The 26,523-nt window shown below is 43.7% G+C and overlaps 1 protein-coding gene and 1 long non-coding RNA gene across 5 annotated transcripts in view; one reads left to right on the plus strand and one right to left on the minus strand.

Annotated features, from left to right (window-relative positions):
- Positions 1–11,690, minus strand: part of LOC309527042 — a 47,585-nt gene extending 35,895 nt beyond the window's left edge. For both annotated transcript variants that reach the window (XR_014217060.1, XR_014217061.1), the window contains exon 1: positions 11,573–11,690. This is a non-coding gene — a long non-coding RNA (uncharacterized lncRNA). The remainder of the gene's footprint in view (positions 1–11,572) is intronic.
- Positions 11,601–15,552, plus strand: SPRY4 (sprouty RTK signaling antagonist 4; the record flags this gene model as incomplete). 3 transcript variants are annotated; one of them, XM_082213515.1, is made up of 2 exons in its annotated part: positions 11,601–14,035; positions 14,170–15,552. In XM_082213515.1, the coding sequence occupies one exon, from the start codon at positions 11,601–11,603 to the stop codon at positions 12,492–12,494; it is 894 nt and encodes a 297-aa protein (XP_082069641.1). In that variant the 3' UTR covers positions 12,495–14,035; positions 14,170–15,552. The 3 variants fall into 3 exon arrangements, with proteins under 3 accessions (XP_082069641.1, XP_082069640.1, XP_082069642.1); XM_082213514.1 differs by having other exon boundaries at positions 11,601–14,023; positions 14,162–15,552; XM_082213516.1 differs by having other exon boundaries at positions 11,601–14,023.
- Between the last annotated feature and the right edge of the window lie 10,971 nt (positions 15,553–26,523).

The raw sequence follows: 26,523 nt of genomic DNA on the forward strand, positions 1-26,523 counted from the left end.
CTCCCCTTAATCTTCTCTTTCCCCAGGCTAACTAGATCCAGCTCTCCAACTGTTCCTCATAGGACACACAAAGTGCTGTGCAATGCAGGGAGACGGGATGTGCTTGGAAATCCAGCTGACCTTTAAGCTGGGCCCTTCTGCTTTGCTTCCAGAAGGTTTACCTGCTCAGGCATAGAAGGGAGACTACAGTCATGACCCTATCAAGAATTGTGGCTTATTGGAGTGACACCTGTTTGGTTGTGTGTGTGCGTTTTTAAAAAATGAACTCTCCATAGCATCTTTCTAGTTTGATTTTTCTCTGCAGCATGCCAATTGCTTGACCCCTCTTGACAGGTAAGCTGTCTTCTGTTTTCATGACCGCACAAACAATTTGCACCCTGCATTTACTTAGAAAAGCAAAGAGCTTCTCTTCGGATTCTTTCCCTGTTGCCTTGCTCATTTCCAGAAGTTCTTTTGTTCAAGAGGAATGAATACTTTCTTATTCCCTCTCGATTCCTGCCAGGCTTCTCTGGGACATTCAGCAAGAGCAGTTAAAAGTTCCACAGCTATTGTATGTTTGCTCCGTTCAGAAGGCTTCTGCTGCTCTTTCTTGACCTGTTCTTTTTTGGGGACAACTTACAAGTTCTCCAAGCTTCCCACGATTTACATTGCTTTACATTCATAGGTACAGTGCACTCTGTTCCAAGGGCACAATCCAACCACACTCAACGGGACTTGGAAGCCCTTAGCTGGATGATGCCTGCATGTGTTGTTCGAAATATAATTCTTGGCTAGTATCCTGCAAAATATGCTAGCTTATTGCTATAGTTCACAGTAAGTGGTGACCAAGATGGAAAAGTGTAGATAGGATGATGAGCCAGTGTGGTGCAGAGCTTAGAGCACTGGGCTAGAAAGACCCAGGTTCAAATCTGCATCCAGCAATGTCCTTCGCATTGGGTCACTCACTGTCTCTGCATAATCTACCTCACAGGGTTGTTGTGAAGGTTAAACACAGTGGGGGGGGGGAGAGCCATGTATGCCGTCTTGAGCTTATTGGAGGAAAGGTGGGATATAAATGGAGTAAATAATAATAAGTCAGTCCACCCCTTTTTATTATGAATATGCAATAATGTCTCCTGAGCTTCTGGAAGAGGTCAAAGGGCTGGTTTCCAAAGAAATCAATCTTCTGTGTGAATGTACACTCATTTTAGACTATACATCTAATGTCCTCCGCCATTCAATTGGCTCTCCTACTATCTGGTTGGAGATGAATCCCATTCTGTTGCACGGTATTTACCCCCCAAGTATGGGTGCAAGGAAGTGCAGCCTTACTTCAGTACTTTGACCTTCCTGGAAGAAAAAAGGTAAGAAGAAATCCAGGGCAGTCCCAGAACAGTTTATATGGTGTTCAGAGTCCCATTTTGGTGAGCTGTTGAACGGAAGGTAACTGCATGGAGTGGGTGGACTGATGCGTTCCTGGAGGAAGGTTCTTATTTCAAAAATCCATCTCAGACCATCGAGTGCTCCATCCATTCTGAGATGTTATCACAGCCTGATCTGCCTGAGATGTTCTCATTTGTACTTTCCCTGGCATAAGAGTGGGTGAATTTCCATGTGATCTCTGGGCTTTGGTGCTCTCTTCCACGACTTAGAATTATACAACTCTAGAGTTGGAAAGGATCCCAAGGATCATCTAGTGTAGTATAACGTAAGATTAACCCTGCTGGATCAAGCCATTGCAGGCCCATTTAGTCCAGCACCCTGTTCTCAGTGGCTCATGGGAAACCTGCTAGCTGGGCCTGAGCACAAGAGCAGGCTCCACTCCTATAGTTTCCAGCAACTGGTTTTCAGGCGGATTGCTGCCTCCAACCATAGAGGCAGATTTCCATACATACAGAGCCATCCGTAGCCTTGGGCATTTCAGGACGACAGTCCTTTTTATTTCAATAGGCATCTCAAAGCAGTGCATAGCCTACTAGCTACCACTGTTGCACACTCAGTGTGCCTCAATAGTACACGTATGCAGAAGACCCACAGAAACGAATCAAGACTCCAGGGCAGCGTGCCTGGTGGGTTCCATAATTTTTGTAACTTTCCTATTCCCCCTTTTGAGGACTGGCCGTCTGCAGAGGCTTTTTTATTTATTTCTATCTCTCTTTCAGGGAACTGAAGGCATCAGCACAATAGCCTTGTGGAGTAGATTCAGCTGAGAAGTAACAACTAGTCCCAGGTCACTCAGTGAGATTCATGGCTGAGTGCTTATCTGAACCCAGGTCTCCCGTGTCCTAGCGCTACGTTGACTCTTGGCTAACGTTCCATTTGTAGTTTTAAACTTTTTAAAATTTAAAGCATCCCCCCCCCACCTGACCCATAGTGGCTTATGGAATATCAATAATAAGACAGACTTACAATTGAAATGGCATGTCACAAAAGGAAAAGGGGTTCAGAGGGAGGAGAAAACAGAATTAGGGACTAGTCCTTTTTTGTGAAGTTCTTGGAATGACTTGCTGGAACAGAAAAAGCTCAAGGAGAGGAAGTGCTGAAATTTGCTGGTTTATCTGGTGAACTGGTAGAGCTCTTGCATCCCTGTAGCATGACCAGAATGGCTGCTGCTAAGTGGCAATTGAGGGAGGAGCCTGACAATGTCAGTAGTGGTGGAACTCACTACTATCCTTCTGTTCTTATTGCACCCTGCATTCATAGGCCTGGGAGCACCAAATACTTTAGCATTCTTGAAGCTAAGGAGGTGTGAACTAGACCCTTGCCTGTATGGGGGTGGGGAAGAGACCTCATGTAAGTCTTTCTAAAGCAGTGTTTCCCAACCACTGTTCCGCGGCACACTAGTGTGCCACGAGATGTTGCCTGGTGTGCCGCGGGAAAAATTAAAAAATTAAAAAGATTTTTTTTAAAAGTCAAATTTTCGATTGGGGCGCCGTCACTAGATGACCCCTGGGGTTCCCTCCCTCCCTCCCGCTCTGCGCCTCCCTCCTCCTCCTCCTCCTCCTCCGGGGAGGCCCTTCCTGGCTCTCGGCCAAGGCTTGGCAGCTGCCACTCACTCACTCGCTCACCCACCCGTCCCTCCATCCCTGCACCCAGCCTCTCCCCCTCCATCCCCGGCGCGGGGGCTGCCGGGATCCGGAGTCCCCTCGCCCTTGGGCTCCGCGCCCGCGCGGGGTGCGCAAACTACGTTTCCCAGCGTGGCCTGGCGGGCCGGGCGTTTTGTTTGAAGCGCTCTTCTCCCGGCCATGGAATGAGCGCAGCGGCGGCGGCCAGGCGGGCAGGGGCTCTTCCGCGCAGACCCCGCGCAGCCTGCCTGCGCCCCCGCGGAGATCGGGCGGCAGGATGGAGCCCGGGGATCCCCGCGGAGGCGGAGCGGCGGAGGCGGAGGCTGCCCCCCAGGTAGGGCTGCGTCAGGGTTTTTTTATTTTTGCAATGCTGCATCCGCGCCGGAGGGGACGCATCGGACCGCGGGGAGACCCCTTGGCGGGCGTGCAAGGCAATGCATGCGTGCAGGCGTTGCATGGAGTGCAGTGCAATGCAATGGCAATGCGGCGCCCAGCATGCATGCATGCAACTTCCACCGGCGCTCCGGAGTTGGCAGGTGAGGGGGGTCCCCAGCGGCAGAGAGAGCCGGGAGGGCGAAGGGGAGCCGGGGGGGAGCACCGCTGCTCCCCGAGCCGAGCCCGGGGGGAAACTTCGGCGTCGTTGCGCCAGGTGTTGGAGCGGAGGCTGGCGGGGGCCCCTCACCTGCAAAACCTGGTCGCCTCTCATATATTTCGTGCATTGCATTCATCGCCCGCTTTCTCCTCCAAGGAGCTCCCGGGGGCGCGCGTGGTTCTCCCCGTGTTATCCTCGCAACAACAGCCCTACGAGGTGGGTCAGGCGAGTGGCCCAAGGGAGCACCCAGGGATTGTCCTGGCCAGGTGGGGTGATTTGAACCCTGCTCTCTGCCCGGTCTTCGTCCTCATTTAGCCCCCACATGTGCATGACTGTGCATGACTGAGGTTTTCCCCCCCTCGTCTTGGCTATGGTGTGAGTCTGTGCTGTTAATTAATGGGGTTCTGCCTTCGGAGAAGATGAGCCAGCCCTCAAGGAGGTGATTATGTAATTTGCTAGCAATTCATGTCCCTCCCGGCGTGACGCTGAGCACTGATGTCACGGGGCTGTAATGGTGGTGTGCCTCGAGATTTCTTTCATGAAACAAGTGTGCCTTTGCCCAAAAAAGGTTGGGAAACACTGTTCTAAAGGAAGTATAGGGTAAAAAATGAAAAGGACTATGGATTCTATCCTCTCACCCCACCCCACCCTGCCGTGCCTTATAGGCTAATGAAGAGTTACATGTTTTTAATCAGAATATATTGTTGGCTCCCCCTGAACCAAGGATTTTATTGGATGTATAGAACACAGGAAAAATACAAACAGCTAATCTTCCCCCATCCCTCATTTCTTCAGAGAATATATTATTGGCTTTGGTGCAATTTGGAGAGGATTTAGGTCATCTGCGACTGACAAACCTAATATAGTAAAAGATCCTGCTTTGTTTCCTTCCTATGACACAGTAAATCTTCAGGCCATCAAATCACATTTTTCAGCAAGAAAATGTGGGTAAAATTGGAAAACAAGGATTTTAAACAGTTAAGAGATTACGTGAAGTGATCTCCCATCTCCTCCAAGTGCTACAGGTTTTGCAGGAGGAAATCCAAACAGGCAGCTCTGTTCAAAAAATAGCAACTACATGTATTATTAAATGTATTTGCCACTTATACAGTCGTACCTTGGTTTTCAAACAGAATGCATTCCAGAAGTCCATTCAACTTCTGAAACATTCAGAAACAAAGGTGTGGCTTCCTATTGGCTGCAGGAGTGTCCTGCAGCCAATCAGAAGTCATGGAAGTCATGCCAGATGTTCAGCTTCCAAGGCAAAGTTTGCAACCCGGAACACCTACTTCCGGGTTTGCGACATTCGACTTCCAAGTTGTTTGTGAACTAAGACATTTGAAAACCAAGGTATGACTTTATAACTAAGCAGTTTACAACTATGAAATCAATATATAATTAAAATACACAACAACCATTCTACCGGGTCACTAAAACATCCTTAATTAAGTTATACAACAAAAGAAGCAATTAAAAAGCATGCCAGTCATAGTGGATATATTCTCACAAGGCATTTTGTTTTTGTTCTGTATTTGTTGTAACTGGTCTAATTCTGTTCTTTAAAGTTTATTTTTAAAGGGGGGGAAATGGCCATTAAAACAGTTAAAAACAAAAACAAAAAACAGTTAAAGTAATAGAATCATTTCTGGACTCCTGTTTATAGTGCTACTTGTACTGATTTCATTTCTTAGGGACAGGATCCTTTCTCTTTCTTATAGGTGTACTAGGATTCCATTTTCAATCAAGTTTCATTTTAAATCAGTGAGACTTGCATTGGAATACTTAAGGGCAGACAGATGTGGTCTGAAACACGTCTAGAATCTTGGGTTACATTTCAAAAGGGGGCAAGCGTTGAACTTGACAAGCTCAGGCTGAAGCTGAGTGTGTGCTTGATTGAAATCCTGAGGTGAAAAAGTAAGTATAGATAGCAGTGGCAAAGTCTGGAGAAGTAACTCAAGGTGCTAATGATTAAATGGCGGCTGGTGTACTCTGTCCTTTCTTGCCCCATTGCACTGACGAACAATCCATTGACGACCCCCAAAGCAAGTTTGAATCACGGAATCCAAGTGCTAGTGATTTAAAAATAGGTGGCCATGTGGTCCCTTGCAATAGCTATACCATCCCTAAAGCTGCAGGAGCAGATGAGAAGTGAAGTGCTTGTGATTTACTCCCATGCACCTCCCATGCACACTCACCTTTAAACCATAGTTAGGTTTAACAGTGGTCTAAAGGGATGCTTGAGCAATGTGTGTATACAAATAGATCTTTATAAAGGCTTTAATATACCACTGCACTGTATGGCCCTGCTGAAGAACTCTTTTAAAACATTTCACTAGTTCTCAACTTGTGCTCTATACCTTTCAGTGTCAGAGACCTATGTGCCTAGCAGGGACACAGTTTTGTCTCCCGCATCACACACAGAGCCCAAGATCTCTGCCAGACCTTGCAAGGTGACCTAAAACACTCAGAACCTGCAAGCAATGTTAAATCTGCTTCCTCTGACTTACCAGATCAGCAAACAAATGTTTAGCTAGCAATAATGCAGTTTACAGTATGCCAGGATTTAGAATTCCTGAATAAAGCTGGGAGCTTCCAGCTGAGCTGCAACATGCAGGTGGTGAAAATGTCTACTTTGTACTTTATATTGGAAAAGCTTATTCCACCTACATGAACATTTTATTTATCTTTTTTATTATCTTTAAAGGAGGACCTGTAATGTCTTCCATCTTATGCATCCCTTTCTGTCTTTGTTTCCCCACATTAGGCATGAACTGTTAGTGCCCATCTTAACACTAGATCATTGCACTCAATGTCCTGAAAGTATCTGATGTAGTTGCATCTCTTGAAGCTAAGCTGGTGCAGAATGTTCTTGAATGGGAAAAGAACACATGACTGACACCCCCTCACCCACAAAACCACTCAGGTCAGTTTGGAGAGTTGAGTGGAATTCAGATGCAGCCTCATAAAACAATGCATTGCATTTAAAATTTGAGTTGAAATGACACACCTTGTGGACGAATTTCAAGGATCTACGCTGAAAGTTGCTGAGCAAATGAAAAGACTTAATTTTAAGAAAATGGATGTATATTTGTTGCGTAGGGAGTAATTTGCTATTTTTTTTCGTTGTGCATAGGTCTGCAATGTTTCTTAGTTCAGGGCCATTTCAAATGTGCAAGAATAGCATGAAGTTCAGTTCTTCAGAGTGCTGGTGGAGAATTGTACGTCTGAATATTCAGTGCTTTTAAAAAAGCAGGAAAAGATCCCTGCGTGCAGAAAGCTAGCAAGTCAGGAAGAAGGCAAGGGGGAATGCACTCTGAGCTTTCCAAGTGAAACAGAAAAATGTTTTAGCGGGAAACATTCAAATACGTATTCTCCCACTTGCCTTCCAAAGTGATATAGTCTAGAATGAAGAATGCTGCATATTTGAAATTTAGTTATAGATGACTGTTCTGAAAACCCAATGTGCTGAGGTGGTGGTGAATAGATCTAACTGTTAGCCAGAGCTCTATCTGCAGTTCACCTATACATTTTGTTTCAAAAGCTATAAAATAAAATATATGTTTTCTGTCCCAGCTGAGGTTATATGCTCAACCTTTAAAATCTGGGCTGGTGATTCTATCAACACCGAAATAAAGGGCAACTGGTGGGCTTGCTTAACCTCACTCCTTTTATATATTTCTGTCAGTGTTTGTGCCATCAACAATCAAGGCTGAAAACTAGCTCCTCAATGAAAAAAAATCATGTTTCTAAGCTGCATAGCATAGTTCGCTAAGCTGTATTATGGCTAATACATTCTAACCTTCAGCAAATACTGCTGACATTGGGCTTTTAAGCAAAAAGAAAATGCAAATTTCCCTGAATCCATGCTTATTGACAGGTGTTTTGGTTGTGTGTGTATGTTTTTAGATCTAGCATTTTTTTTTACAGGTTTCAAAAATTCCTAACTTTAAAAGATTAATTGACAACAAATGGGGTGCTTGTTGTTGTTTTTTAAAGGAATATAATAATAATAATATCAGGTGCTTGACTTTTCCTCAAAATATCGTTAAAATCTGACATTGGCATGAAGGATATGTCCTGGCCATGGATGGAGGTTCCTCAGCTCAGTTTCATTTTAAACCTCTGCTCTGGCTCCATCTCAGAGTTGAGGAACCCTGCAGTCTAGAAGACTCCACCAAGTCATGCTGCTGTTGTCCAGGATTATTGTTCCTCGCAGAAGGTCATGAAAATTAATTTTATTCTTAGGGTTTTTTCTCCTATTCACACCGGTATGTCGCAAAGGGCTCCTCCAGATGTCCTTTTGATTGCACATTCATGAGGATTTGTGCTCCTGATGCACCTTCAAAAGTGTCAGGGTGGTCCCACGGTGTGGTTCCCTGTAGCATCCTGCTAAAATCCCGCAACTCTTTATACAGCAAAGGTTCTGGCTTATTTTTGCTCCACATATCACCAGTCTGGAAGGCCCCTAAATTTGTAGGAGTTGTACTTGTTGATGATTAACTAAGAATGTCATCTGTGCTTGTTGCTGCTACTGCAACAGCATGACCACCATTCTGTAGAGAGGCTTAAAATTCCCTATCCAGGATCAAACTCAGGAGAAACTGGTTCTGCCACTTTGTGGTAGAAACCTATTATGCTCAGCACTGATTGGCCAGTGCTTGCAGCTTCACAAACCCACCAACCTTGGGGCCTTGTTTTGGGTAGCTCTTTAAAATGTACTTTTTTCTTTTATAAAATAAAAAGGGCCAAATAAATGTTTAAATAAATTAATCCTACTATAATTTAAAAACAAAATAGCTGGAAAGCCTGGCTGAGGATTTTGGGAGAAGGGGTGAGGTAGACAACTGCGATCAACATTATAATTGCTGAAAAGCACATCTGCTCCAATGCATTTTGAAATGGAGAAGGGGACAAAGGAGGAAGGCTGTCTCCACAAGGCAAAAAAAGATGAGCTCTGTTTTTAAAAGTTTATTTGTTTAACAGGGATAGGCAACCTAAGGTCCTGGGGCTGAATGCGGCCCAATCACCTTCTCAATCTGGCCCACAGATGGTCTGGGAATCAGGGTGTTTTTACATGAGTAGAATGTGTCCTTTTATTTAAAATGCATCTCTGGGTTATTTGTGGGGCATAGGAATTCGTTCATTCCCCCCCCCAAATATAGTCTGGCCCCCCACAAGGTCTGAGGGACAGTGGACCGGCCCACAGCTAAAAAAGGTTGTTAACCCCTGGTTTAACTCTATGGACTGTGAGCCAAAATCTAGCCAAAGTAAAGCACTGCAAGTCCCACTGATTTCATGGGGAAGAGTGTTTAAGTACATGCTTTCCTATCTAAAATAAATGAGATTTTAAAAAGCATAGGGCTGCAATCCTAGATGCATGTGAGGCCCATTGAACCGCATGGGACTTATTTCTGAGTAGATTGCATATAGGATTTCACTGTTACTCTAAATGTGCTGTGTGTCTGTGTCTATATTTGGTCTTTTGAGTTATTTTTTTCTCTGTGCGTTACTTATGATGAGGTGCACTGTGCCAGTCCTCACATTTTTCTCTGGGTTTCTGAAGCTGTAGTTTTCCTCCTCTAATTGTCTCTCTCTCAGTCCTTCTACGGATTTCAACAGCCTCTCCTATCACCCTTAGCTAGGAATGGTTTTGGTCGGCTGCTTCTTTAAATTGTTCTTTAAAAAATATAATTAATAAATAATATAAAGGTCACAGTGAGGAAGTGGCAGCTCCACCAGAAAACAATGTGTACTCTCTAAATTTGAACCAAGCCATTTCCGCTCTTTGATTTAAGTTTAGTTGCTTCCTGTGGTTTCATGTCCTGCACTCCAGTTGAATCTCTGGATGGGCTCCAGTATAAATTGCACTCTTCCAATGAAATTAGAGACTAGCAATAGATGGGTCAGCTAGTAAACAGCATTTAAACCAAATACTATGCTGCTTGGTGTTTGGATGAAAAATAGTCTGAATATTTGAAAGGATTTTATGCCCTCTACTCCAATTTTCAGCTAGGTCACTAAACTTTGTTTTCATCCATCCTCTCTGAAGTTAGTTTTTGCCTTCTGTTACTTTTCTAGCCCTACGTCGGGGACTAGTAACAATGTTTTTAGAAATTGAAACTAAGAAATCTGCTTTTAAGAAATTTGTATTCTGGTTACTGTTATTACTGGGAAGAGAAAGGTGAAAATGCAGAAAGCATTGGCAGTTCAAAAACATAATGCTAAATCACACCTTACAAAACTTGCACTCCCTTATGCACGGTTCCCTGCTTCTCCTTCAGCACAGTCACAAGTAGGAGACCAGAAGCTTTTGCTCTTATTTTAGATTTACCATAGTTTAGCTTTCAGGCTTCATGCATTCTCAGCTATGCCTTGTTGAAACAAGCCAACTTCAAACCATTGTTTATGAAGCTAACTTGCTTCAGCAAAGCATACTTAAAGCTAATCTCAGTTTAGGGTTTGGACATAGCAGTAAATTGTGGCTAATCTATAATGGGAGTGGACATTTCCAATCTCCTCATGTTTGTGTTGGAGGAAGGGAGGGACAATATTGCGTGAAGATGCAGCTGTGTCCTAGTCAAGAATTTACCGATCTGAAAGTAATGGATGCTTGAGGAATGTAAGTCCCATTATATAATTGCTCCAAATCTGTGCACCGTTCTGACTCTTAAGAACAAATGGGCCAGAGCCGAAGTAAAAACGAGTTGCAAAATTGCTTATTGCTTCTGATCATTTGTTATACTTAAGTGAATATTTGGGGTGTGAGTTCATATGTGATTTCCACATATCAGAAGAAATGTTGAAAACTGCTGCTGTAAGCATTAGGGTGGTGTGTGTGTTCTTAGTTTTCTTTCTTGAGTGGATTAATAACCAACCTTTCTAACCCCAATGTTCAGAATGAGTGTATTTCATGATAAGATGGCAAAGCCTGTCCAGGCTTTTAGGGAATAGTTTTATTTCATAGTTCACAAATTAAAGGTCGTCATCCCCCCCATTTTGTATGTGTGCATATTTTAAATATCTGCTTTTAATTTGTTGGTCTGAAATTATTTGGCTCTCTAGGTAAAGAAGGGAAAGAGTGTGATACCATCTAGTTCTAGGCATGTGCAAAGAAACCCCAACAGATCTGAGTGTTCCTCTTTCTCCATGACTAGTTAGGCAGTTCAATCCCTGAAGTGGCTAGATAATGCTGTATTTTTTAAAGCTAGTGTTTATAAACCCAGTTCCAGCAACGGGCAAGACTGAACAGTGTTCAGAATGAACATGTGGTCTCTTTATGGACAGTCACTAGGCTTTTTGCTGGATTGGTTGCCTTGGTGTGTTTGCATGACTGCTTTGAGAGAGCGGGGAGAGATTTCACAAAGATAAGCTAGTGCATATCTAAAAGCAGGTGTATTCATTTATTTAAGATATTTCTGTACTGTGGCCCTCACAAAATGGTTTACATGAAATGGTTGCAACAATAGGCATTAAAGTTCAGTAACATTCCATTTTTTGCCACGGCAGCAAACCACAGGAGTGTCACTTGAGCTCCCACAGCCATCCCTCCCAGAATGCCTCGCTCTGAGAAAGGACCTCCATGGCCCTTCTTGAAAAGAGGGAGGATAGTGATGGAGGGAGAGAGCCTTGCTGGGCAGGTGGTGGCGGCAGTCGCAGCAGCGCCCTCTAGCGGAAGGCCTGGCCTTGTCCTTTGTGGTGGCAAGCATCGCTTGGAATGCCACCACAATACACGTAACATGGTCTATGTTACCATCGCTTCCACAGGGATGGCACTACAAAGAGTTACACTGCAACTGGCTCTTTGACCAGTGCTGGCATAGGAACAGCTGAAGCAATTAGGCTTCGTTGGAACTGTGACAGCAACAGCTAATGTCTGAACTCTTCCCCCCCCTTCCTTCCTTCCTTTCTCCCTTTCCCTCAATCTCTTTCAGGACACTTAAAAGTGCTGAAGGACAGCCTGAGCAATGGAGCCTCGGACGCCTCACAGCATTACTGGGGTTCCCAATTCCACCGTGGTGGTCCAGCCTCTCCTGGACAGCCGCATCCCCTACGGCAGGCTGCAGCATCCTCTGACCATCCTGCCGATTGACCAAATGAAGACCACGCACCTGGAGAACGACTACATAGACAACCCCACCCTGACCCAGCTGGCTGCTCAGAAACCTCCCCGGGGCCACCACGAGGCCGCCCACCCACCGCGATGTGAGCAGGACATCACCCACCCATGGATCTCTTTCAGCGGGCGGCCCAGTTCCATCAGCAGTAGCAGCAGCACATCTTCGGATCAGAGGCTTTTGGATCACATGGTTCCGGCCCCGGTGGCAGACCAGTCCTCCCCGAGGGCTGTCCGGATACAGCCCAAGGCGATTAATTGCAAGCCCTTGGACCTGAAGGGACCTGCTTCTCAGGAGATGGACAAGCACTTTTTGCTGTGCGAAGCCTGTGGGAAATGCAAATGCAAGGAGTGCGCCCTGCCCAGGACTTTGCCCTCCTGCTGGGTGTGCAACCAGGAGTGCCTGTGCTCTGCTCAGAACCTGGTCAACTACTCCACCTGCATGTGTCTAGTGAAGGGTGTCTTCTACCACTGTACCAACGAGGACGACGAGGGCTCTTGCGCAGACCACCCCTGCTCCTGCTCGCATTCGAACTGCTGCGCTCGCTGGTCTTTCATGAGCGCCCTCTCTCTGGTCCTGCCCTGCTTGCTGTGCTACCTGCCGGCCACCGGCTGCGTGAAGCTGTCGCAGCGATGCTACGACCAAGTGAGTCGGCCTGGATGCCGCTGCAAAAACACAAACAGTGTGATTTGCAAAGCGTCACCTGAAGGGAAAGTTGGCAGCAGGCCAGGGAAGCCATTTTGATCTCTGGAGTGAGGAGGAGGGGCGGGTGGGGGTGGGAAGTGCCGAAAAACAACAGGAAAGGGAGTTTCATAACCTGTGTTGTGAGTGTAACGTGTCAGCCTTTTGCTTTCAACAAACGAAGGGAAATGTCTCTTTCCAGGAACTGAAGCACTTTGGGATTATTCAGGGGGTTGTGGAAGTGGTGATCTGTACTTATTATGCAGTAGGGATCTGAAGGATCTTTCTGAATATTTTTTTGCAGAGCAAAGGCAGAAATCTACTAGATAGGGCAATCTGAAGACTGCTTCTGTTCGTTTCTTAGTCTTGGCTGCTTGCTAAGTCTACATACCACAAGAATAATTAACACATGGGATTGGCAGGTACATCAACAGCTGAAACAGGGTTCTTATTCCTAGAAGGTGATATCCATTTCAGCCCCCTCCCCCACACTACTCCAACCTTTTATTTATTACCTGTAGACCATTGGCAATCAAGAGTTAATGTTCTCAACACTTTAGTAGGGACCCTGCCAAACCCCTCAATATTCCCCCCCTCCCCACACACACACTTAAGGCAGTTATTGAAAAAGATCCTTCTATCCATTCCATGAGTCCTTTTCAGTCAGCCTCCATGGGCTATTTTTTTAGAGCATGGAGAGGATGTTGCATTTAGCTGACTGATGCATATCAAGCTACAGTTGAGGCACAGATGGAAAAGTGGGCAACCCCACCAGTTTCCTCCTCTTAAGGCCATTTTATTTTTGTTGCTCTCTCTCTCTCTTTTTCTTTGGCTTCATTGAGTGTATACAAAGAATGCATCTTGCCTAGGGACATGGATCTGTCCCTCATTTAACATCAGTTGGATGCTATTGGTGTGTGTGCGGCCCCCCCCCCCCCGAACGATTTTGCCAGTGACAGGAAGATCTCTGACCTGCAATCACTGATATGGAGATAATCCACTGCCTTCAGTAAGGCTACTCTTTGAGGTTTTGATTCTTAAAGTGCGCTGGGCAGCTAAAATGCTTTTTCTCTGAGCAAAGCTTCCAGGAACAGGAGTGCTTGAGAGACGAGGCCCCTTTTCAGCCACGTGTTTCAGATGCATTTGGTTCTGAGCACACATTTAACACCAATAAATTACTTTGCCCAATCAAACAGCACATTCAGGGTATCTTGCTAAGGCAAACAAACAAACAAACAAAACTTTGAAGGCACCCATATCATAAACCCTTCCATGTCAAATTGTGGCAGCCCTTCTCTCCTTGAAATAAACTATGTTCAGCTTAATTGAGCTACACATAAGTACTTAGAGCGTATGAGCCTAAACCAGCCTTTGGCAAGCGGGCGCCTTCCAGATGTTGGCTGGGATTGATGGGTGTTGTGGTCCAACAACATGTGGAGGGCACCAGGTTGGTGAAAGCTAAGCTAAGAAATCACCTTATCCCTACATTACCCTTCCACCTTGCACTCACAGGGCCAGTGCAAACTGAGCACAATGCATTTGCATATATGTGGGATGGGTTCACACACACAGACACACATAGTGTCAGTGGCGTAGCGTGGGTTGTCAGCACCCGGGGCAAGGCAAGTAATTTGCGCCCCCTAACCCGTGGATTTGCGCCCCCTAACCCCCAGATGTTGCGCCCGGTGCGGCCACCCCCCCTGCACCCCCCACGCTACGCCACTGCATAGTATATCAGTGCAACCCCAAGCTCACATGAAAGGTGGATTTGGTTTTGGCCAATTGACATTTGCTCAGTATTTAAATTCTCACTTTTATTGCTGCTGCTCAACTTTTGTCTCCTGTAAAATAACATTATCTTAGTAAATACAGAGGAATTTCTTTTAAAAAGGAAAAGAATAAGTCTGTTCTAGCATTAAGTACTTTTAGAGGAGCATGTGGAAGCTTAGAGATTAATATTTGTTACAAACTGCCCATGATTTTCAGTAGCCAACAGTTTTCCGCCTCATCTATACACTCAAGGTTAGGGTTATTGCACGAGGGGCTGTTAAATTCCTGTTGGGAAGAGAACAGAAGCACCTCTATTCAAGACCAATGTTCCATTCCCTTAAAGTGGATTGATCCCATTCTATCGACAACCACAAGGTGCTAAACAGAAAACAGTTCACCAATATAATAAATCAAACTGAGTGGGTATTTGTTGCATGCAAAAAGCTGAACTTATGTCTCTGCTGGTTTTATTTTTCAACTTGGAATTCCTGTACTGGAGTGATTGTGTGAAAACTGCCTTGTTTTAATTAGGCAAGCAGTAGGCAAAATCACACTGTCATTCTCCAAGCAAATCAGATTTCTCATTTGAAATGAAACACACACTATACTGACCGTAGCAAACCATCGTCATCCCCCCCCCATTTTGCTTTTACTCATTGGGGGTCAACTTCATTTTTTGAGAACTGTATATATTTATTGATTGGGAAATATTTTTAATCTTTCTTTTTATATTTATAATATGCTGGCTATGTATATAGTGTTTCACAGAAAAAGGGATGCTACACATACGTTGTCAAGATACTGATTTGTATAGTTTCGCCTTGCCAAGAACACACTGGGCACATCCACTGGGAGCATCTGCCCATAGAAGTGAATGGGAGAGGCATCAAGAATGGCTTTGGTGCCACTCCCATCCATTTCAATGGAGAGCGTTTCATAAGTTCCTGTTGGGTTGCGCACAGTATGTTGTACATATATATTCTTGCACAAACTTGAGGGAACCATGCAATGGGGGAGTGGGGGGAAAGAAAGAGAAACTTAGCCAAAATACTGTTGAATGTATAAATCGCCGTAGCTTTTCAAGGGATGGTAAACCAGGCTCACAGAGTATAAGCAAGCTGGGCATCCAGCCTCATACACAACACTCTCGGTTAATTATATGCTTTATTGTATCTTATGCTCCTGTTAATGTGGGACAGCCCTGATCAGGCAACTACAGATTCTAGCTGGCTTGGCTGTCCATAGCAAGTAAGCAAACTGGTGGATCAGCACTTTGCCAATTTATATATGTACATACCCACCCGGAAAATTTCTATATTTCTTATACAATGTTGTTGTGTTGTTGTTGTTTTTTAAAAAATGAAACCAGGCCTTTAATTTTTACTGTACATAGCTCTAAACCACTGACATTTCTACATGGGCTACCCCCCCCCCCATTTTAAACCTGTCAAGGCCAATCTGATGTAAGTGGATCAATGTGCTCTAAAAGGCTGTGAAAGGAAAGCCTACACAAATGTAGCAGAATGAAGCTCCTTGTATCGTCCAGGCCCCCCTCTGGTGTAGCAGTCAGTCAGCATGTTTCTCCGGCTCTTTCCTCGAGGCCTAGCAACAAAGTTGACAAGTTTCATACTGAGCATTGAAAGGTTTCCGGATTAGACCAGCCCAAAAGCCTGGACAACATTACACTGTTCCTTTTAGATGGACTTGGCTGCTGTGGTAGCAAAGGATCCCTCCCTCTTAAGCCAACACACTCTTCCTTTTCCTTTTTTTAAAGGCCATCTTCCACTTTTAAGGTACACACATACACACACACCATTTGACATTGCCTCCAGGATCAAAACACTAAGTATTCAAAAGGTTGGATAATATGGCTGCATACATTTGAAACTGAGTGAATGCTGCACTGGCTGCGCGCGCGCGCACACACACACACACACACACACACACCCAAGGGTCAAAACTTATCAGAAAATGAACCATCTTTCTTTTTAATTGTCCCAGCAGGTCAGGCTGGATCCTGGGGATGACCCCATCACTCAAGCGTTGTTGATCTTGTTGTTGTTTTGCCTTCCTGAAAACTCTTTCTCATTGCTTTAGCAAAGTAAAATATCTATTTCCTCTTCTGACCCTAGTAAATGTCTGTCTTGCAGCACTGTGCATGTTTAGGTTTATTTTTGCTCAGTTTTGCAGAAAACAGTCAAGGTTCTTCTTTACTTCTTACATCAACTGAAAAAAATATTGCCACAAACGTTTTCCTTTGTATAGAATATTTATTTTGAAGCTCTATTTTAATAGTATTTATTTTAGAAGTCTACTATTGTAAGAGTTCTTCTGTTTGTGAAGAAAAAACAAGTTAAACTGAATGTACTGATCTAGAAATTATATATAAAATATATATTGTTAAATATACAAAGGTCCTGTGACTTCTTTCTTGAAATACAGTTTTTGACTCCCAGTGGTGAAATGGCACATACTGGGCCATGGGTGGCAAGAGATATTCCCTGGAGACTTAGGACCAGAATTCCTAATGTCATAGAACACTTCTTTGTTTATAAACTACCTTGGTTTTGAAACTAAGAAGCAGCACCTCTGCAGAAAGGTACTCGCCGATTTGAATTCCCAACAAGGCATAGCCCAAAGGGTGTGCTCTGACATCACCCACCTATCTGAGCAATCTCAGTTGGAGTACAGCCACTGTGGAGCTGGTTATCTGAGGCTAACAATAAAATGGCACAAGAAATGGGCAAGAAGAGAAATCTTACAGGAGAACTGCCTGAGTTAAATGGCTGAGGTTTGGGGTGAGGAGAGCACAACACTCAATAAAGACTCATAGTGGCTCGTCTTGAGCCAGATGTATGGCATAGGTCAGGGGTAGGCAAACTAAGGCCCGGGGGACAGATGAGGCCCAATCCCTTCTCAATCCGCCCTGCGGACGGTCCAGGAATCAGCATGTTTTTACATGAGTAGAATGTGTCCTTTTATTTAAAATGCATCTCTGGGTTATTTGTGGGGCATAGGAATTCATTTATTTATTTTATTAAAAATATAGTCCGGCCTACCACATGGTCTGGGGGACGGTGTCCCATGGATGAAAAAGGTTGCTGACCCCTGGCATAGGTCAAGAAAGGCCCCTATTAATATCCCATTAAACTACATGGTAGTCTTGAACATTTCAGTTCAATATTCCCTACCAGACAAGCCATACTATCTTTGTACAGTGGTACCTTGGGTTAAGTACTTAATTCATTCTGGAGGTCCATTCTTAACCTGAAACTGTTCCTAACCTGAAGCACCACTTTAGCTAATGGGGCCTCCTGCTGCCGCCACGCCACCGGAGCACGATTTCTGTTCTCATCCTGAAGCAAAGTTCTTAACCCGAGGTACTATTTCTGGGTTAGCAGAGCCTATAACCTGAAGCGTATGTAACATGAAGCATATGTAACCCAAGGTACTACTGTATATGTTCACATAGATAAATGATGGCTGGAATTCAGCATCATACGAAAGAGATTGTTACATCAGCACAAGCATATCTGCTTGACGGATGGAACTGTTTCTCCCCACCCCTTGTGCTGTTCTGGGGTTTTCCCCCTGATACTTCCAAGCAGATATGGGGGGGCAAGGGGAGAACAGGGAAAGCCCCATTGGGCTAGAAGGACTCATCGTGCTGGTTTCTGCTAGTGGAACAACTGAGTTGAATCCAGCCCATAATCCAAAAAGCAGTAGGGAAGCACATAGATTGCATCAGAAGAGGCTGCTTACAGTAGATAAATGACTGGTAAGTTGAACTCTATCATGCATTTGGTTAGAACGCTTTTTTCAAAAAACTGCTTGGGCCCATGCAAGGTCTTTGTTTCCTTTGCAAAAGTAGTTGTACTACTGTTGCAATTTTAGTACTGTGGCCAGTGCTTTTCAACAAAATCAGCCACCTCACTAGTTTATTAGCATTGGTCAGAATTTTTTTTATTAAGGTAATAATAATTGAGAATGTGGGGAGAGAGGAAGAGAAACCCTTCTGCAATATCTCTCATTTACTGAATCAGTTAAATGAATGGCCGTGTTCTCTGTTATGGTTGTGTTGAGACACCAGTTTCCAAATTCCACCTTTTTTATTTTAAAAATGGCTACCACCATTTCCACCTGGTAAACAAAAGTTGGTAAATAGTCCCATGAGGCCTTTTTTTAATAGACAAGACACATTACTCTTGCATGCTGCCCCTACCACACACACCACCAAAATACTAAAGAATATGGAAGATTTAAACTGAATCTAGTGCAACCTTCCCGTTTGAGAGCATTAAATATTTGTGAACGGCTTCCTCGGAGACTGATGTAACTGCTCAGCCGCCGCATCCACTGATCCCTGAAGATAGTGGTCAGGATGTTTTGTGAGTAAAACATTTCCAATCGGGTTTTTAAAATGGGTCTCAGCATCTCTCCAATCAACTGAGTAGCAGGACGTCCTCTTCCATTTAAACCTGCCCAAGTTTATTCTGCCTTACTGGATGTTAAGAGAAGCTTCTGGGAAATCACCTTGGGAGCCATTTGCATCCCTCTGAAGTGAACGAAAGAGTTCCAACACCTTTAAAAAAGAACGTTCCAAGCAAGCACAACAGGGTTACATCAAATTGGGTGGAGGAGAAAATAACTAGTATGCACATGGGACAGGTACCCTTTGACCCGAATCTAATTCTCATCATCCTTTCTGGAGAAAATAGTAAGACAGAAAATGCCAGAAGCTAAAGAACAGGAGGAAAGGAGTCATAAGGACAAATCATTAGAAACATTACAGAAGCCAGCAGGAAAAATACCTTTTTGAAAACACTCTTATGAGTTTATCTTTACTGTTTGAAAACAAAAACACCTCAAACTCTGGAAGAACAAGATGCTTTACTTTTTCTTTTTTATTATTACATTAATATTTCACTATTCATCCAAGAAGCTCATGGGTGGTATACATGTTTCTCCCTCTTCCCATTTTAGCCTCACAATAACACGGAGGTAGGTTTGGCTGAGAGATGGTGACTGGACCTTGGTCACCCAGTGAGCTTCATAGCCAAGTGGTCTCCCAGGTCCCAGTCCAACAATCTATCCATTACAGTTATGATACAGTATTTTAAAAATCACTTCTTTTAAAGTAAGCCGCTCAATGGCTGTTCCTCTATATCTGCATGTAATGTTGCAGAGAACAAAATAACAAACAAGAATCACAGACGAAATCCATTTCTTGTCAACATGAGAGAGCAAATCCACACATTTTGTCCTCCACAAATGGACCGTACTGTTATTTATATGTTGCAAAGGTGTCCTTCTGTTTCTCAGAGAGCTCTGAACTGCATTTTAGCCTCACACAGCAAGCAACCCAGTCAGGCCAGTTAAGCAGAAAGCCTCACAGCTGAATGCTGCTTGGAACCAAAGCATTTCACACCACCACCACACCACCAGTGCTATGCTATAACTGACCATCTTAAACGAGAAATGTTAATCACGCTAGAGGCATCCATTAAATTCAGGCTTATTTGCAGGAACAACTGATGCTCTCTTGTAGTGAAGGAACCAAGCAGGGCACCCAAAAATCTCAAACATCTGGACTGTCTGGGTATATTCTGAGGTGATTCCCACCCCCACCCCCTCTGCAGCCTTCCCAGCTTCCCAACTTTCTCTCTAACACCCCCACCCCCACGTTACCATATCAAAAACCGTAGGCCATGCCCTCACACCAAACTCATCTAGAAAGAAGAAGTTTGAAATGTACAGTCATGACAAATGGGATTAATATAAACCAACAACTTTGTGACAGGGGCCGTAGGAGAAGCCCTAGGCCGCTTTGCCCCCTCTTTCCCACTTTCTCTCCCCCCCCCCCAGGAGTTTCTTATTCTCCCACTTTAATAAAACAATATCTACGTGGCCCGAGGCAGGTGCGATTTTCATAATTTATGGGTTTCGGAGACAGGAAGAGAGCTCCGGAGTTTTATTGTGCTTTGCTCACTAAATGGCATTCCGATTGTCTACATATCATTCTTTCAGGCTCTGCTACCTGGCAGGCGTACAGGCCCTTTTGGAACCCACCTGTGCCTGCTGCCCTCAGGCAAGGGATAATTATGAATACATCTGTATGTGCTAAGCAGGAGATGAATGAAAAATTCTCCTCATTTCTCCATGTCATTAGAAAAAAGCTTCCTGCACTGACACCTCTATTAGCACTCAGCAGCTACCGGCTTGAAATAAACCTCCCTCCGATTCTTCCATTTATAAAAATAAGAAAATCTGCCTTCCCATCCCTAGCTTCTCTCCTTGCCTTGCTCCATGTGGACATGTGCAAATCCATCCCAGCAATTTCCAGCCTATCCATTGAAAGTCTTGAGATGCCATTTATATATTAGGAGAGTGACTCAGTTCTGTTACAAAACCTAGGGTGAGGCTGCAATCCTTTGCACACTAAATTGGAAGATGGCATGTAGTGAACAGCGCAATCGTGTGTGTATGTAAGTCCCATCGCATCCAGCGGGGATTACTCCTCAGTATGTGTGTATAGGATTTCAGCCTGACATTGCAATCCAGCCTATGTCTATCAGTGCGTGTCACTGGATTTTAATCCCAGTTAAGTGCAGGACAGCAGCCTCAACCACTCATTCACTTCAAACAAACAGAAGTTACATTGTGAATGATCAGTTTAGGAAATAAAAAAAAATATTTATCAAAATCAGATTTCGAAATTCATCGACAGCTGTGAATAGAGCTCCTGCTTGTACAGTATAAAAATAACATTGCCAGCTAAAATATGTAAACCTGAATCCCACGGAAGGTTTCTCATGTTAAAGTTTCAGAAACTTTTGAAATATGTGAACTTTCTTCTTTCTGCCATTGGACTACTGCCAGTTGAATCTTGCTGCTGCTTTCCTGAGATAGCTATTAAGCTAATAATGTCTCAACCAAGTTTAAACCGTTTGTTTGTTTAAAAACAAACCTGCAACTGTGCATTGTAGAAAGCTAACAGGCAGCTTTCCCACAAAAGTAGGGTGATGGTAAAAGAGTGAAGAAATAAATGTGCATGCTAATACTCTCTCCCCTCAGCCTCAATCATATTTTTAAAAGCTGGTGGTGGAGAGGTTTGTTCCCTGAAAAACAGAGGGAAACATTTCCCCTTACAAAAATGAACCAGAATGTTTTTTTAAAATGTAAGATTCATTCATGACAAAATACCAGCCGCATGCACCAGTGGCCCATATTCACAGCAGAAGATAAATTTTATGGGGGCAGGTAGGTGTAGGTCATAATCTCATTTTAGAAATACCCCTGCAATATGCCAAGAACTGTGGCATAAGTTGTGACTGGTATCAATAGGAGCAGAAAATCTCTTTCAAGGTTAGCCTCATAAAGTTTTATTCAGTAAAGTTTTATTAGCTCTCAGCTTTAGAAAGTTACCACATCTGGTCACATCTGCATCTAATTTAAGTTAGTTTTAATCAAAGCGGCCCTTTCATTTAGCAACTTCCAGGATGAACAATCAATATATGCCAATGCCGTAACTGAATCTGCAAGACTTGTCATTGCCTTGTAACAAAAATATAAAGCAGGCATAGCAACACAGGTTTTTTTGGACCCATTCAAAGATTGTTAAGTACTAGGATGAGATCTTGACAGAAATTAAAACAAACAAACATTATTGGATGCCAATGACCAAAAGACCCTTGGCTTGTATTATTTGCATACTGTAAAGGACTGATACCTCAAGAAGAACTAGAAATAATTATTACTCCATTAACTGACTAGCCATCTGTCAAGAATGGGAGAGGCCAGACCCCGCCCCCACTACAGAAGAATGGTTAATAATAAGAATCTGTATGGTTAAGCTGATGAATATTTTTAGGGTTAGAGAAGGAAAACAACAGGAGAAAAACTATGCTGAGAAATGCAACCTGCTTATATTACATTGGAATAACAAGGCACAGGGCACAATTAATCCGTACCCATTATTAGGGGAAATATATACAAAATGAATGCAAAGAAGCATAATGTCATTGTACAGTGTAGGAGAATTATGAAACGTAAAGGATCAATGGATGATTTATCAGTGGTGAGCAATGATGCATTTTCGATAACAGCTTGCTTACTACTACTACTACTACTTGCATTATCTATTAAAGGGAGGCAAATGTTGAAGTAAGCTAAGCTACAGGCTATGTAGTATGGTTATTTTTAATATGTCAAATGTTAAATGCAAATATGTTAATAATGACAACAGCAGCAAAATAAAATCAGCTTCCCTTTGCAACTGGGAGCATTTCATACTCTTGTGTTTTATACTAGGTGAGGCATTCAACGCCTGCCTTGCCCTGGAACAAGCTTCCCCGGATAAGGTCGCTGTGAGTGATGACTTTTGCTCACTTTCGTACCCCCATCCCAAGTGTGTCAGGTTCTGAATGACAAGCCAAACCCATGAATGAAAAGAGTGGGCAAAACTGCAGCACAGGAAGCTTTCAATTAGCTTGGATTGAGTTTCATAGCTCCACTAACGTTTTTCTACAACATCAGCTTCCTGACTCAGCATTTCCTCTGTAAATAATTTATAGCCGAAAGAGCAAATGCCAGAATCCTGGCAGGGAGTGGAAGGAGGGGGACACAGTTAATGCTAGAAGGTAAGGAAGAGAGTCATTCTTCATGCTGGGCGCTGATGATGGCCTCCCCTCAGACAATGCAAGAGGGCCAATATATGTCACACAGAAAAAGAACCCAACCTTCCAGGAGCATCACCCAAATGGCTTGCCTAGAGATAAATTGCCCTTGCATTTTGCTTTACTTCCTAATGACAATAACCTCCTGCATGACACAGGGAACTGCCAAGCCTCTCCTGCCCCAAAGGGACCATAAAACTTTACAGATTTCAGTCAAATAATCTGGAGCAACAGCTACTGCTGAAGGCAAGCACCAATTGCTGCATTAAAAAGCAAATGTTTCTTCTTGTAAAACAAGTAAATCATAAGTGGTGTGTGTGTGTGTGTGTGTGTGTGTGTGTGTGTGTGTGTGTGTGTTTTAAAGGTCAAGGCAGAATGTTCTAAAAAGGAATGCCAGTTGAAAAGTTTAGTTTACAGTTGCTTCTTTGCAAATTCAGGTTAATGTAAGCAGAATCACTGGCTTCCGTTGATCAAGTCATCCTATACTATTTTTACACATCACTTGGGAAGACAGGCAAACTAATATCAGTGTACTGGAAGAATCAAAGATCACCAGTGTCAAAGCAATGATTCTTCAACATCAACTTCATTGGACTGGTCATGTTGTGTGGATGCCTGATGATCGTCTTCCAAAGCAACTACTCTATTCCGAACTGAAAGATGGAAAGTGTAATGCTGGTGGTCAACAAAAGAGGTTTAAAGACTCTCTCAACGCAAATCTTTAAAAATATAGCATAAATGCTGACAATTGGGAAATACTGGCCTGCAAGCTCTCCAACTGGAGAACAGCCTTTACCAAAGATGTCATGGACTTTGAAAATGCTCAAACTCAGGACAAAAGGGAGAAATGTGCTAAGAGGAAGGCATGCCTGGCAAACCCTCACCATGATCAACTCCTGCCCAGAAACCTATGTCCCCACTGTGGAAGGATGTGTGGATCCAGAATTGGCCCCCACAGTCACTTACAGACTCACTGTTTAGACTGTGTTCATGGAAGACAATCTTACTCGGCTACAAGTGATTGCCAAAGAATACTATTTCCTTGATAGACTGCAGTAGATACTATAAACTTCACAATAGTATTAGAAGAAAAGGACACTACCAATGAATACTCCTGCTAACACTCCTATTTCTGAACACATTTCTGAACACACCCAGTGTACATCTTTAAGACAGGCCAGTTCTTTGAGGTGCTTTCCTTTTGTTGTTGTTGAACTTCTGACCCTTGCCATACCCACCCATTTAGCTCCTCAGTATTTTGATATCTCAGGATTAGCATATAAAGCCTGGTACTCAGAAACAGATATGCTCAGAATTAGTAGAATACTGGAAAGGTTTTGTCACTGTGCAGTACCAGTCTGAGAGTTCACTCGCATCCTTTTATAAAAAATAAATAAATTAGTACATGTTTTCGATTATATTTCAATGGTGGCAAGTGTTAGGGCCCTTGCAATGATTTTTTTTTGCATCGTTGGTGTTGGGCTACTGCCAGGAGAGAGGTCCACCTCCTACCATACTTTGTCCCTCCTCTGTTGTGACATGCTGCACATCATTAGCACATGAAAGTTGGGTTCCCCCAAAGCAGCAGGTATACTTTGACAAAGCCTGGGCCACTTCCACTTCAGATCAGATTTTGGCTGTGAGTCATAAACTGCCAACGGAAACCCATGGACAGAAACAATTGCAGGAACCTGACAGCACCAAGATCCTGTGCATTCCATGGGAAGTGCAACTTTTAACTCTTCCAACCCGTCTGGCTGAGAGGAAGCGGGCAATAAATAACAGCGTAGCTGCAATGGAAAGGAAATAAGCTATTTATGTATATGTATTTTTTTATAAAAAAAAGATTGGATAAAATTGCTTCTTAATGATGTAAGTGAGCAGTGAGATGTTTGAACACATACAAACCTCTTCAGTATGTACCTCAGGGAAGTTGTGTACCACACACCCTGTTGTGGCAGGAAGCTGAAGGGGGAGTCTTGTGAACTAGGGGACCGTACTTAACACTCCTCTTGCAGACATGTAGGCCTGGGGATGCAACCAAATCCAGCTGTTGTTCAGATCTTCTGACCCAGAACCGCAGCAATGGTACTGATTCCAAGGAACTACTGTGCATCAACATGAGGCCAGCACATGACAACAAAAGCATCAGCATGGGGGGGCCTATAAATAACAAAAGGAGCAGACTTTATTTGCACAGCAAATTAGCCTCATATAAATGGCAGCAGGAGTTCTTCCTAATGCCACATGATACTTCCTTCCTTCCTTCCTTCCTTCCTTCCTTCCTTTCCAGTGAACAAACTACAAAGTTTTTGACAATATGGAGAAGATGGCAATGACATCTTGAGCATGAAAATGAGAGGGTCAAACAGCCAGAGGATAACTTGAATAAAATATTGGGGGCGCAGGTAAGCTCCGCCCTGCATAATAGATCACATTATGTGGCGCGCACACACCATTTGAATAGCAATGCCCATCAACTTGGGGGGCAGCCCCCTCAATTGTTTTTATTATTGGGGGGGGCAAAGGCACCTCAGCCCCTAGGGTTTGGCTCCTGCTGGGAACAGAATTTCAAAGCAACTGTCTTTTAAAGCTTGTGATCTTTGAGTAATGCATTAACATCATCACATGGTCAGAGAAGAATCACAGGTATAGTCACCTTCATAGACCATCATAATGAGATTGTTCTTAGGTAAAGGTAAAGGGACCCCTGACCATTAGGACCAGTCATGACCGACTCTGGGGTTGCGACGCTCATCTCACTTTATTGGCTGAGGGAGCCGGTGTACAGCTTCCGGGTTGTGTGGCCAGCATGACTAAGCCACTTCTGGCGAACCAGAGCAGCGCACGGAAACAAGAATTAGCAGTTGCTTTCTTAATACTGGTTGTCTCCACTTAGCTCTGTGTGAAGCTGCTCAATGCTCAACAAGTTTGAGGTTGGGTTTTTTTGTTTGTTTGTTTTTACAATCAAGCAGTGTATAAATGTTAGGAAATTAATTAATTAATTTCCACTGGGTGAGATATGTCTGAAGCAGTAGTGTAAGGATAGATTTTGGAAATGCAGAAGCTGCATTTCATTTGACCTAAAAATGTTGGCACCTTCTTTTAAACATTTTAACTATTAGTGGTATTTTATTTGATCCTGCTGCAAACTGCCCTGAGCTCCTATGGGAGGAAGGGTGGTTTAAAAATATAATAAACAAACAATGCCATACTTCTGTCCTTCTGTCTCTGAGTCAATATACTTGGCTCCTTTTATTACATACCCCAGTGCGATCCTAGTGTCGTGATACAGCTTTTACATTCTGAGATGGGGGAGGAGGATAGCACTCCCACTGGTTTTCTTTGGGCGTGCCTTGTCTTAAAGGGGAGGTGTGCATTCCATCTTCCATGCTGGAGAAAAGGACTTCCACTTTCACTGCACAGCCTGAATTTACCAGTGCATGAATGGGTCCCAACCTCCAAAATAGCAACCGTCTAGAAGAAACCTGACCACACAGGGAGGGCAACAGGATTCCCACCCCTGATATAGACTATGCAAGGGCACTGGCCAATAAGAAAATGGTATACTGTATATATTTAGTATCTATTTCGGGTTTGCTGTGATCACAAATACATATGGGAGGGTTAACATTTGCAAAAGGTCA

Source organism: Podarcis vaucheri (assembly GCF_965113315.1).
Source record: "Podarcis vaucheri genome assembly, chromosome: 2".
NCBI lineage: Eukaryota > Metazoa > Chordata > Lepidosauria > Squamata > Lacertidae > Podarcis > Podarcis vaucheri.